General features: G+C 40.3%; 1 protein-coding gene across 1 annotated transcript in view; it reads right to left on the reverse strand.

The window, feature by feature from the left end:
- Positions 1–3,962: 3,962 nt before the first annotated feature.
- CRPPA (CDP-L-ribitol pyrophosphorylase A) overlaps positions 3,963–15,021 on the reverse strand; it is a 49,445-nt gene continuing 38,386 nt past the window's right edge. The window contains exon 10 of the mRNA XM_070767320.1: positions 3,963–9,798. Within this exon, the coding sequence (XP_070623421.1) occupies positions 9,694–9,798 (105 nt within the window). The 3' untranslated portion in view covers positions 3,963–9,693. The remainder of the gene's footprint in view (positions 9,799–15,021) is intronic.

Consider the following 15,021-nt stretch of genomic DNA (forward strand, 5'->3'; position numbering starts at 1 on the left):
GAATAGCAGCAGATTAAGCATACTAAAACAATAAAAGAAAATTCCTAATTAGGAGAAAATAAAAGTTTTTCCAGGAAAAGTGGCTTTGGAACAATATTATGTCAGGCCAAAGCCATCGTTTTGAGTTAGAGACTTTGACCTTTGGGAATTGGATAGGGGTGGTTGCATAAGGGGGGAAAATAATACCCACAACAAATTAAAGGTCATCCTTTTTTGAGCACTAGCTGAAAGTACAGGGGAGGATCATGGACGTTGAGAGAACTAGAGTGGTCCGTGTGACGAACTTGTGTATGTGGGCACGAGGGATGAACCTTAACCTGCGTGAAGAACTGTAGGAAAAGTTGGGTTGACTAAGGTTGGTAACCAACATAGCTATGTTAATAAATTGAAACTTGGAAGAAGGCCAAGGTTTGGATTCTGATTTATTTCTTGGATGCTAATTGAAACACTGACATATAATTTTAAAGAAGGAAAAACCTTGATATTTGAACTGGAAATCACCTCTGCCTTACTATTAATTGACTGTTATTTTTATTATTTTTATTTTATTAGTTGGACTTGTATGCCGCCCCTCTCCGAAGACTCGGGGCGGCTCACAACAAGCAAAACAGTCACAACAATCCAATTAATTAAAATATTTAACGATTTAAGAAAAACCCCATGTAATAGCAAACACACACACAAGCATACCATATATAAATTAACATGCCCAGGGGAGATGTTTAGTTTCCCCATGCCTGACGGCAAAGGTGGGTCTTAAGGAGTTTTCGGAAGGCAGGAAGAGTAGGGGCAGTTCTAATCTCCGGGGGGAGTTGGTTCCAGAGAGCCGGTGCCGCCACAGAGAAGGCTCTTCCCCTGGGACCCGCCAACCGGCATTGTTTAGTTGACGGGACCCGGAGAAGGTCCACTCTGTGGGACCTAATCGGTCGCTGGGATTCGTGCGGCAGGAGGTGGTCTCGGAGATATTCTGGTCCGATGCCATGAAGGGCTTTAAAGGTCATAACCAACACTTTGAATTGTGACCGGAAATTGATCGGCAGCCAATGCAGACTGCGGAGTGATGGTGAAACATGGGCATACCTAGGTAAGCCCATGACTGCTCTCGCAGCTGCATTCTGCACGATCTGAAGTTTCCGAACACTTTTCAAAGGTAGCCCCATGTAGAGAGCATTACAGTAGTCGAACCTCGAGGTGATGAGGGCATGAGTGACTGTGAGCAATGAGTCCCGGTCCAGATAGGGCCGCAACTGGTGCACCAGGCGAACCTGGGCAAACGCCCCCCTCGCCACAGCTGAGAGATGGTTTTCTAATGTGAGCTGTGGATCGAGGAGGACGCCCAAGTTGCGGACCCTCTCTGAGGGGGTCAATAGTTCCCCCCCAGGGTGATGGACGGACAGATGGAATTGTCCTTGGGAGGCAGAACCCACAGCCACTCCGTCTTATCCAATGTTAAATTCATTGGATTGATAAGCTTAAAAGGATGAGTTGAACAAGAATAACCAAGATAAATTTCTGTTTTGAAGCCCAAGTACTCTTTGGGGAAAGGAGAGGGTGTAACTCTTTATTTATTTATTGGATTTGTATGCCGCCCCTCTCCGCAGACTCGGGGCGGCTAACAACAATGATAAAAACAGCATGTAAAAATCCAATTAATAAAACAACCAAAAACCCTTATAATAAAACCAAACATACACACAAACATACCATGCATAACTTGTAATGGCCTAGGGGGAAGGAATATCTTAACTCCCCCATGCCTGTTGGCATAAATGAGTCTTGAGTAGTTGGTTCCACAGGGACGGGGCCGCCACAGAGAAGGCTCTTCCCCTGGGGCCTGCCAAATGACATTGTTTAGTCGATGGGACCCGGAGAAGGCCAACTCTGTAGGACCTTATCGGTCGCTGGGATTCGTGCGGTAGCAGGCGGTTCCGGAGGTAATCTGGTCCCCTGCCATGTAGGGTTTTAAAGGTCATGACCAACACTTTGAATTGTGACCTGAAACTGATTGGCAGCCAATGCAAGCCACGGAGTGTTGAAGAAACGTGGGCGAATTTTGGAAGCCCCATGACGGCTCTCGCGGCTGCGTTCTGCACGATCTGAAGTTTCCGAACATTTTTCCAAGGTAGCCCCATGTAGAGAGCGTCTTGTTAACATATTCCTTTTGTTGGACATATAATGTGGATTGAACTATTGATAAAATGAAATTATTTGGAAACAAAGAAATGGAAAGGACACATCAGGATATTAAGACCTTTGAAAACAGCATACGGGAATGAAAAGAATACTTCAAATTATCGATTGTAAAACTGGAAAAAATAACAAATAATATTCAGACAAAGGAGGAAAATATGAAAAACTTTGGAAGACCAAAAGAAACAGAGGAATCAAGAAACAAGAAAGAAAATGCAACAGAGGCACTATTGAAAAACAGGAGAAAAAAGTAGTAAAGCAGAAGGGGACTATCTTTGATAAGAGAAAGACGAGAAAGAAAAGAAAGCTAAAAGGGGAAAGAAAGACAAGGCTAGAAAAGAGGGAAATAATATTAGACAACATAAAAGGAAAACAAGAGAAGAGTAAGATAAGAGATTTTAATTAAAAAAGGAAGTTAAAGACAGAAATGAGAGCGCTAAAAGAAATATGGGGGAGGCAGAGGTGGGCAGTAGGTACCACAGCATGGAATGCCATTCCGCCAGCAAAAATGAAGCTGCGCACGCATCTCCATCATCGCCGGCCGTGCACACATGTGCATGTGAGATTTGGTTTCTGCGCATGTGCAGAAGCCAAATCTCGCTGGCCCAGCCAGCAACAGCATCCCCCATTAGGTGGGCCCAGAAAGTGCGCGCTCTCTGGGCCCACCTTCCTGGAGGATTTCTTCCTGCTGGTGGCTTTCGGGCGTGATTGACAGGGCGCCTGTGCTGCTGCAGCTGGCGGCGGCGGCCAATCCCACCTGGGAACCACCAGCAGGAAGAAATCCTCCAGGAAGCTGCGTCCAGGCTGCCTGAGGTAAAGCACCTGCCTTTTCTCCCTTCTTCTTTCTCTCGTACTCTGGTGGTGGGGGAGATATAGCCCCAGAACAAGGAAACCTTTCGGCTGCAGACAAGAAATCTTTCTCCCAAACTCCGTCAGAAATGAGTCTTCGTGCCTGCTCAGTCGTCCCGGAGTGAAAGTGGAGAAAAATTTCTTACAATGCAGTGTGCAGCCAAAAGGTCCATTGTCTTGGTCCTGTGTCTTTCCGTCCCTCCGCCCGAGAGATTTCTGTTCGACGGGGATGGCTGAGGCGCTGTGGGTATTGCTGCTGCCCTTGCTGCTGCCAGCGCCTATGGAAGCCTCTACCGTTCCCCCTGCAGACCAAGCTCAGCTGCGGGCAGAGCTGTGTCTGTCAGGGCTGCTCTCAGCATGGTTGCCTGATGCCTCGTTGCAGGGAAGAGTAAGCGGAGCCTGGGAGGGAGGGAGTCCAGGCAAGGGTCCCTGCAATGCTCCCCTCCCCAGGAAGAGTCCAGCTCAATTGCCATCCATCTGGGGTTTGGAAAATGCAGGGTTGGAGTTTAGGGTGGTGGGGGAGAGATAGAGAAAGGAAGACAGAAAGACTTTTGGCTGCACGCAAAGAAACCAACAGAAACTTTTCTTTCTTTCTACCCCCCCCCCCAAAAAAAAATCCAGCTCTGTGGCTTCCAAACCCCCAGCCAGGGCAGCAGCTGATCTATGATTGTGCTTCCTGCTCTATGGTGACGGTCAACGGAGGCCTCCCCTTCTCCCCCCCCTGCTCCTCTCCCCCCACCTGTGCGCTGACTGAACGGTGCATCCTGTGGCATGCCCGGGAAACCCCTCTGCCTAGAGGACTCCCAAGGCGGAGGGGTTCTGCACAAAATTGCTCTAGCTGATCTACTAGCTCTATTGTAAATGGTAAACTTTAAATTCATGAACCAAACAGCACTTCAGAAGATAGTCAAGGATAGTCAAGGTGTCAGTTCATAAGCATTTTTTATTTACCACAGGTATATATGAAATGATGTAAGAAATTTATTTATTTATTTTATTTATTACTTAGATTTGTATGCCGCCCCTCTCCGAAGACTCGGGGCGGCTCACAACATGTAAAAACAAATCATAAGCAATCAGACAAATTTAAAATATTTAAATATTTAAAAAAACCCATATGCTAACAGTCACACACACAGACATACCATGCATAAATTAAACGTGCCCAGGGGGAGATGTTTCAGTTCCCCCATGCCTGACGGCAAAGGTGGGTTTTAAGGAGTTTACGGAAGGCAGGAAGAGTAGGGGCAGTTCTAATCTCCGGGGGGAGTTGGTTCCAGAGGGCCGGGGCCGCCACAGAGAAGGCTCTTCCCCTGGGGCCCGCCAACCGACATTGTTTAGTTGACGGGACCCGGAGAAGGCCCCCTCTGTGGGACCTAATCGGTCGCTGGGATTCGTGCGGCAGGAGGCGGTCTCGGAGATATTATTAGTTATCTATTCAATCTGAAAGATTTTGTGCATGAATATACACAGAAAAATATAAAATTGCTTAACACTCATCTAACTACTAAAGTAAGCATTACATGATTTCTTAAGATAGCACCATAATTTAAATTAGTATTAAAATTATATTTTACAAAAATAACATATAGAAAATAAACAATGTATTAACATTTTAAAAGACATTTAAGCTCTTTCAGTCCTTACTACCAAGACCATAGAATTATATGAATGCATTAGCATTTATTGATGAACACAAGTGATATAGTGGTCAAGATATTAGCTTAAAAATGAGTGGTTCTCAAACTTTCTAATGCCGCAACTCCTTAATACAGTTCCTCATGTTGTGGTAACCCCCAACTATAAGTCTAGTGCCAATTCTCCCAACAAAGCTTTAAATTTATTGGCAGGAAGGACAGGACACCCCCCACTGTAAATGCCTGATTGGTTGGATTGTAAAAATATGCTCCAAGGCGCCACAATAGAAGATTTAGTTCCTTTACTCCTCCCACTTTATCTTTTCCAATGGTCTTAGGTGACCTCAAAGAGGTCCCCAACCCCAGGTTGAGAACTACTGATTTTCCTTCAGACATAAATGTCATGCTGGTAGCTTTGGGCCAATCATCCTCTCCGTCCTACCCACTTTACAGAATTGTTGTGGATATTATAGTAGGTAGGAATATTATATATTCCCTCAACTCGTTCCACAATAAAGGCTGGATAAAAATATGATAGTAAATAAACTGTCTCTGCATAAAAAAAAGATTACCTAAGATACTGTCATCCTTCCCAAGTAAACCAGACAGGAAAAATATTGATATGAGCCAATTCTATTTTACTGTAGGTTACTTTAACGGACAGTTTCAAATTTGAAAGTATAAATATCCCACTGTCTCTTTAACAGCCTGTTAAGGAAAGAAAGAGATCCTTCTGATTCTCTATAGTGGGTGGAATCAACATCCGAGTATGGGATGACACAGTCCTGCCAGCCAATGAGGACTGAGTCTGTTATAGTTTTATCTCTGTCTGTGTCTCCATTATCCTTCTTTGACACAGTCCTTGGGCAGGACAGGATGTTTATGGCCCCTATCCACACTTTGGATGTTGCTTCATCTATTATTGGTCAAGGATTGAGAGTTCAGATTCCTTAAGATCATCAGCATGCCCCTAGTTTTGTGCCAGCCCCAGTTGAGATGACCTGCTGTTTCTGGGGAAGGCTTTACTCCTCCCACTTAGCTGTGGATCCATCCCTTTCCCCTGCCCACTTCCCAAAAGGCTTTGGGAGTTGTCTGACCTGGCTGCGAGGCTTTCTTTGCTTTACCTGTCAGCAGAAGATTGCTGACAGCTCTATCAGTGTTTCTGATCTACAGGAGCTTGCTGCTCATAAGGGGAAGCCAGGAGAGCCTTGCACACTGATCAACTGGGGCAGGGCCATTAATATTGGGCTCAGGGTATTCTGCCCACAAACAACATCCATTTTAGAGCCTTAGCAGTGGAGGCCATTTTGTTTGCCTGTTTCTGTTTGATGTGCAATCTGCTAAGTATTAATAAAAGCTAATCTCTAGGCCACCAGGAGAAGATGGCAGACAGAGCATAGGATAAGGCATCGAAGGCCAAGGCTTCCAAGATATCCAGTAAGTCCAGGGACCCTGGACTGAGTTGGACTTAGATGCCCCTAGGTCCTCTAAGAATAGGGACTACTCCAGGTCCTCCAATGAGGAGCAGTCCCACCCCAAGACTGCCTGGCCTTCAGACCATGAGGATTCACACAGGGATAAATCAGTTGACAAAGAGTCTTCAAGGTAAACAGACGCCAGTCTAAATCACCCCCAGCAGGTCCACTGGTTTAATGGAGTCAGACTGCGCTACTCCAGGTTTTCAGGCTTGGGAGTCTGCCCTATCCTTGGACAGCTCAGGACTCCACATCAGGGATTTGGATCCCTGGGGTCAAAATGAGCTGATTTCTTGGCAGGTTGTTGCCTTCCACCACTTTTACACCAACTGCAGCTGGCTTCAGAGATATCTCCCTGGACCCTTCTCTTGACCCCAACATGCAGGTCATTATCAGCCAGGCCATCAAGCAGGCGATGGACACTGGCATATGCCATCTTAGGCAAACGGGGTCATACCACTCAACCCTTTCCCTGTCTCAGGATCCCGAGTGCGCATGAGCCTATGAGACAACCAAGAGTGGCAGAAGGAATGATACTCCTCCATCCTCTTGGTGGGATCTCACTTGTGCTGGCTCGCAAAGAAATGACCAAGGTGATCTTGATCTTTCAGAGGATGAGGGGCTTGCTCTGGACTCTGTGGTCACATTGCTTCTCTTTGACCTGGGTCTCTTTCACTTCCTATTATTCAAGGCCAGGGTCACACCTAATCTAGGGTGTTGGCTCCCAGTGAGAAAGACATGGGTGCCATTAATCCTCTTTTTGAGGAGACCACAGCAGAGGCTGAGCTCTCTCCCATGCCGCCCCTATTCGTGGGGCTTGGTTTGTGACCTTCTCTCACTCTCAGTCCACTGACCCTGGCTGATCCTGGTGACTGAGTCTTCCTTAAGCCAGAGGTTGTTAGTATACCCCAATCCAGCTTGCTACCAACTTACTACCTGGTGGTTGAGCGGGGCATGTTAAGATGTCATGCCATCTCAGAGGAGGTCATCACAACACTCATGACCTCCAGGAGACCCACCACAGTGAAAATTTACACAGCCACCTGGAAGGCTTTCTATACCTGGTGCTCCCGGGAGGGTCTCTCCCCGGTCAAGCTATTCATGGCTCAGGTCCTCAGTTTTCTACAGTTGGATCTCAGCAAGGGATTGTCACCCAATATGCTCAGATGGCAGGTCATGGCCTTGTGATCAGTCCTTGAGGCAGGCTCCTCAGACCATGTCACATCACCAAACTATCCACATATTCCTTAGAGGAACAGCAAACCTTTCCCCACTGGTCTTGCATAGTTATCCACCTGGGACCTGTCCCTGGTCCTCAAGTCTTTAATGGGAGCTCCCTATGAGCCCCTTGTACTTCCTCCTTGTATTACCTATCCCTGAAGGTCACATTCCTGGTGGCGATCATTTCCACCAGGATGATTTCATGTCAGTCAGTATCTATGTATCATTCACTCTGATTGTGTCATCCTCCACCTAGACCTCACCTTCATACCTAAGGTGAACTCCATATTTCACAGAGTGCAGGAGCTGGTGCTCCCTACCTTTCACTGCAATGCTTATAGTTCCTCAGATGCTGGCATACTCTGGATGTATGGCGAGCCCTGAAAGACTATCTCGACTGCATGGCTTCGCTGCACAGGATGGACACATTATTCATATTATTTCAACCCAATCCATTTAGTCACAAGATATCCCTGTCTATGATTGACATGTGGATAAGTAGTATCATCACTCAGGCCTTTGATCTCCAACAGATTCCCGGGCCTTGTAGGATCACAGCACATTCCACCCGCTGTACGGCCATGATGGCAGTGTGGTCTGCAGGACCGCCACTTAGTCATCTCCTATGCCTTTCATCAGGCAATAGATATTTAACATTTATGCCTTGGAGGAGGAGGCCTTTGGCCAATTTGTACTGCAGGGGGGCAGTTCATCAGGGTTCTCTGACCAGATTTAGTCCTCTCCATGGAAGACGGCTTTGATATATCCCATGCTTGGATGTTGGCTCCATCCACAATGGAGAAGGGGCATTGGTCTTCACCTGATACACTTCTTCTCATAGGGTAGAGCCAAAATCCAATCCTGCCTAAAGTCGTCATCCTTAACCAGAGGCGTTGTCGCCATGTTCTTCTTCTGTTGCACATTTGGTTACCTTACCAGCATTGGGGGGCACATACGTTGAGTCTGTTCTTGGTCTTTGCCAAAAAGGATCAATGAAGGCACAAACAGAGATAAAAACTATAACAGTCTCAGTCCTTATTGGCTGGCAGATTGGCATCATCCCATACTTGATGTTGGCACCACCTACCAGAAGAGGCGTACCAGGTGAAGACCAAGGTTCATCTCTTTCTCTGCCCATTATGCAGCTGTTGGCTGTGGAACTTATTTTACTATTTCCTAGGGAGCATTTTTTTCATCCTATTTCCTGAGGTCTTCCTCACATACCAGTACAGATATAAAGTATCTGTTCATAATATTTGACAATGCAAAGTGCTGGTTGCATTACTGACAGATGATGCATCCATGTGCAATGTCAAGCCCACAACCATGAACAACAAACCTTAACAGCTGGGCTGAGGCAATTTGTTAGGTCAAAATCAAACAAAAAACTTAGTGTAGTGGAATGTGTAAAGTTTGTTTACTTGAATTGAATTAGTATTTTATTAATCTTTTATTTTCAGCTCAGGAGATTTATAGCTCCTCATGAAATGAGGAAACCCGTAGAAGTAGTAATAAAACTTCTATTTTTCCTAAAAGAAGTAGAATTTCATTTTGGAGATGATGGAATTGTATTTAATCCTATCCTGTAGTTATTAGGAAATAATAACTTGTTTCATAAGTGTAATTTGAAATACTTTGTTGGTTTATTTTATTTTGCCCATACAATTGGTTTTACTATTGTGTTTCACCAAATTCAATTCAGTCTTATCCAATTTCTAAAATTTACAGCGGTGTTTAGATATTATGGAAACTGAAATAGAGGACATCTGAGGAAAAACATTTTGGGAAAGCTGATCTATCCCCATTATATGTTAAGATAAAATCAACTGTAGGGGCTACCTAAAACAAACAAACAAAAAGGTTGTAACAACACTTATATTTTTTCACATGGACTTTTTCTGTTTTTCCTACCTACATAAAACAGCAAAACTATGAGCATACAATTATATAATATTTCTCTAAAATAACAGCCATACACATTTCAATAAATAACTTCTGATAGATTCCTTAATTTAGAGTTCAACAGAACCACACTTAAAACATTTTTCAGATTACCAGCTCATTGTCATATAAATTTGAAACGTTTTCTTTTCACTTATATCTTCTTATTTTATTTTAGTATTTTATTTAGCCTATTTCATATTCTCCTCTCTGCTCTAGGCACTTGAGGCAATGTGCACCTGAATCTTCTGTATTTATTATAAATATATTTTGTTTAAAATAATTGCATTTCATGCTAAATATATTATTGACAAATCCAAGATTTTAATTGTTAAAAACATATGTACTTTCAAACATGAATAGCTAAAAATATTATCTTTTCATGCTATCAGAAGCTGACCAACAAATGCAGGATTTCGTTCTCTTATTAATACAATAATAAGTGAAGCTGCTGAATCCATGGTCTCTTGAAGCTTTAGACTCTCCTGAAAGAAAAGAAAGAATTATTGAAGAAGGAGATACATTTCTAGAGTTTAAATATAAAATTTCTAATAACAGCAAATTCTGAAAGTAAGTCCCTAATCTGCATTTTTAATACAGATTTTTTTATTAATATTTTTTGAAAAACCGTGGTATAGGCTATTCGCGAAGTTCGAACCCCGATTTTCGCGGGTTCGAACTTCGCGAATAGCCTATACCACGGTTTTTCAAAAAATATTAATAAAAAAAAACTTTGCGGGTTTTTTTCTATACCACGGTTTTTCCCGCCCGATGACATCATATGTCATCGCCAAACTAATGATTTTTGCAAATAAATAACAAAAAAAATAATTATTGTTAATAAATAATTATGTTTATAAATATCAGGATCACTAAGTGTCTTATTCAATGGTGAGTACCAGTAATAATGGTGAGTAAATGGTTGTTAAGGGAATGGGAAATGGTAATTTAGGGGTTTAAAGTGTTAAGGGAAGGCTTGTGATACTGTCCATAGCCAAAAATTGTGTATTTACTTCCGCATCTCTACTTCGCGGAAATTCGACTTTCGCGGGCGGTCTCGGAACGCATCCCCTGCGGAAATCGAGGGAACACTGTATTAGATTCAGAGAGAACTGCTTCTAAAATCCACAGGTTTGCAACCTATGACTACTTTTTTTCTAATTATTCTAGTTTAGATTTTCTCATTTGCAGTGAATAGACCTATGTACAATTTATCATCAGATATCATAATACGAAGTAACGCCATAAATAATTTGTTCTTAACATGTTAAATATTTCACAAAATTAACCACCAGCTGTTTCTTTCTGCAGTTATTGCTGGCATTTTATATTCCAGCTTCTAAATGATATGAAATATTGTTAGTCATTACCAAAACCTGAACAAGGAAGGAAGGATCTAGTAATTACAAACTCTCTTTCTATGTTCAATAATTGGGTATTATTGAACTATTCATCAATTGTTGATATTTATAAAACTATTAATACAGTTCAGAAATTAATTAAATATTTCTATAGTGAGCACCGGTAATAATTATTATTTAAATTAATGTTTTATTACATGTACTGTATATGCCAAATACTATAACATCTATTATAAACTGCAGGTGAAATCTGAAAAAAGAATTGGAATCCTGCCAATACCATTAGTATAAATTCATAAAGTTTGAATTTGCAGAAATTACTATCCATCCATCCATATCCAGCCTACAGGCTATCTGGCACATATACCCATAGTATTCATGACCCAAACACTCCTTTGCTTCCTCACCCTGCCAGCAGCAGCCCCTTACTTACCTGCTGGCCTTGAATTTGCACTACTGTTGGCTTTCTGGTTTTCTCTCTGGCTTCTCATAAGTAAAATAAATTGAAAAGTCAGCAGGAATTTGAGAAAGGAGTGAGGAAGGAAGGAAGGAAGGAAGGAAGGAAGGAAGGAAGGAAGGAAGGAAGGAAGGAAGGAAGGAATTTTTCTCATGTTCTCTGGTACTCCAACAAGGAATCTCAATGGGGAAACCAGTGGATAGCTCCCACTGCTATTTTTTGCCCATCCATAGTCATTCTATGTCTGTTTAGATAAGCAAACATTTCTGAAATAATGACTCAATGGGACCTGGATTATTTAGCAATATATAGGAACTAAACATTTTATTAAAATCATATCATTTTCACCATCCATTGTTATATTTAGATTTCATTGGGAACTACACTGGTGGTTTTTAAATTAAAATATAGCAAAATATATTTAAATATATCTAATATTTCTTATGTACACGCCCATGATTCTTCAAGCTGAATATATTTAAATTTCATAGTTTAAATATAAACTTATGTTATCACAGAACATTCATTCATCTGTCTTTAGGAACAATATAAATTCTAAGTAGAAACATACACTGATTAATGTGTACATTTCTACTTGAATGAAATCATCTTACTAGAACTACTAGTTTTAGTAATGAAGTCATTTTACTAGAACTACTAATCCATAATCTATGTACCATGGCTTTTTAACTAAATTACAGACCTACCTTTTAGCCGATTCAAATTAATTTTCAAAAGGAGAACATCGGGATTTATTTTATTAAATCACAAATAATAATTATAAGATTATCAAGTTTTTATTATATTTATGAAACCCAGCTATTTCTCTTTGTAGATTTGAGCAAACCAAAGCCCAAATAAATATCTATTAAATTTATAACTTTAAACCAAAGTAATTGAATATGGTGTCCGATAAAGTGCATTTTTAATTTCAATAGAAAGGCAAAATTTATTTGGATTTAATTTAACAATACTTAAAATAGAACCACAGGCATCTCTGGAAATTAAATTATACTACTAATTTAAGTTCTATTTATTTCAAAAGATTTACTTTAATTACAATTAAACTAATTTAATTTCTTAGTAAAAATCCAATAAAAATATTCATGATCTTAAAGTTATAAGCAATCTAAGTAATAAACTAAATTTCTAAAGTTGAAAATTTATGCTTATATCTCTGAAAGTAAGAGGAAATATATACAACTGCACTAAAATGCAATTTATTTCCATTCATGTAAATGCTGCATCAGATACTGAAAAATATGGAACAATGTAAGCGCAACATTTTTTATGCCATAGGCTATTATACGTTGCTTGCTTGGTAAAAATTAATGAAGAATTTTCAAAATTACTTTGTGAAGGAATGTTGATTTATATTAAGATTTCATCATTAAAATTAACCAAGCTTTATCATTTAGCTAAAAACAATAACTTGCCTTATAAATTAAAACAAAAAACTGATATACAGCTCCATATTTTTTCCCCACTAAACACAAGTTCCGCTAATAAGTTATACCAGAAGAATTTCATGAAAGAAGATATTAAATTTGTTAATACTGTAAACTGACTTTTCCCATTTCAACTGTGTATATGCTGTAACCAGAATTTTAAGATGACTTTTATAGTGTTCAAGCAGGATATCTATACCATTTTAGACAAATCACTGACCAGTGTTTTCTACAGGTAGTTGTTTTTGATATATTTGGCAGGCACCATTTGACATTATCACTTAGGGGTATACTCACTTTTGTTGGCAGCAGTTTAGACATTAATGGCTGTGTGTTGCATTATTTTGAGGAGACAGCAAATTTACACTCTTGTACAAGCAGGAAATTCAATACTTTACATTGTACCTAAATGTTATTTCTTTAAAGTTGTCACATGAAAAGATATACTTAAATATTTACAAAACGTGAGGGCATGTACTCACTTCTGTGATTATGTATTATTAGTGTTATATTAGTGTTATATTCTCCTATAGAATAACATATTCTATTTGGAGAATATAAAATAAAGATCGTTCTTGTACACAGGTATAAGTAGTCACAAAAATAGAGATTCATTGGGTTTTATTTTTTGAGAAGGTTGCTTAGAATTTATATTAACTTTAAACTTCTATTTGAAATTTGTCATTTCTGGAAAAGAAGGTGGCTACTATTTATATATGTAGTATATATACTTAAATATACAGTATTTTACTTTATTCTTGTTCACTGAAAAATGCTTTCAACGTCTGCAATGTCAGGATGCATGCATGAGCAGGTAAATGAATGTCTTATGTCAGTATAAAGTTTTAGAACTTGGGCAATCAATTTATAATTATAAATTAGGACAAAATGAAGATCTATTATCTGTTACTGTAATTATATTAATAAAATCACTGTTGACTGATGAAGACATGCTTGAGGGTATGTAAAGGAAAACTGACGGTCAAAATTTTTGAGCAATTGCATTTTGGATGAGATTTTTACCAGAAAGACAGTTTAATTCCCCCCCCTCCAAATTCCACTTAATATACATGACTCAGCAATGCACTGTCATCTGACTTACTTGCTCATAATTATATTTTATCAAAGATAGTATGAAGTAGTATGCATTTTATATAGTTCAATGCAGGTTAACAATTTTTCATTTAAGTTAAATCAAACTAATTACAGTAAGCTGGATATTTTATTTCTCAATAACCACAAAACACAGACAGACCTATAAACTATACAGGTTTATTTTTCCAAAGACTGATGGTCCCTGACATACCACACCAATCACATTTATTTTATATGTACACTATACTTGTAAAATTTTATTAACACAAGGATTCTTATTTTTGAATTATTCTATGCTGTATGGTTAGAGTAATCCATCTTCTAACTGCAATATGGGGCGATAAATTTGTATATCACAGGTTTGCCTGTGAGATGGTACCAGACTCACTTTTTATTATGAAAACTATAAAACATTTCTTAATACTTTTGAAATTGTTGGATCTCAATTTGCTTATTTAACTTATTAAACGTACATATAGTGTTCTAATCTGTGTACTATATATTACACTATATCATCCAAGATTTTTTTTCTTTTTAAATCTATATCCATGTATCTGAAGTTTGGAAGTCCTTTTGTAAAGGTCTATACTCTATAGTAGTAATGGCAAACCTCTTTTGATTTGCGTACCAAATGGATGGTGCATGACCACACCCATAATTCCATGTGGAGGGCCCTGCATGTGACCACTCCCCCAATTTGGCACGCAATCCAAAAAAGGTTTGCTACTGGAGGCCGGAAACGTTCCGTTCTGGTTCAACTGGAAGTTCTACTTTTTTTGCTCATCCCAGGCTTCAGAGCCTTTCTAGGAGCCCAGGGAGGCAAAAATGGCCTTCCTCACCCCTGCAGAGGCCCTTCGGAGGCCAAACATGACCCATTTCCCAAGAAGCTGGGAAATGGAACGTTTCCAGCCTCCGGAGAACCTCCCAGGGAAGGCCATTTTCACCCTCCCCAGGTTCTTAGAAAGGCTCTGGAGCTTGGGAGAGCAAAAAAATGGGCCTTTCCCACCCTCTCCAAAAGCTGGAAACAGGCTGTTTCCAGACTCCCAGTGAACCCAGAAGGCCCAAAAATCAGCCCTAATGGCACACACAAGCTTGCCCACATGCCTACCAATAGCATCAGTAACAAATGTATGAAAAGACATAGGTTCACCATTATAACTCTATAGAAATCACTGTCTATAGTTATACATATTATAGCTCCCCCCCCCCCCCATGCTACATTTTGTTTTTACTCTGTGTTTAATGTCTTAATGTCCCATTGTACAAAAGTTACTTGTATGGCCAGATTTGGATGTGAATTGAAGTCACTGACTTTTTGCTAGGGGTCACTTGTCAAGAAAGACATGT

This window comes from Erythrolamprus reginae, chromosome Z (assembly GCF_031021105.1).
Source record: "Erythrolamprus reginae isolate rEryReg1 chromosome Z, rEryReg1.hap1, whole genome shotgun sequence".
NCBI lineage: Eukaryota > Metazoa > Chordata > Lepidosauria > Squamata > Dipsadidae > Erythrolamprus > Erythrolamprus reginae.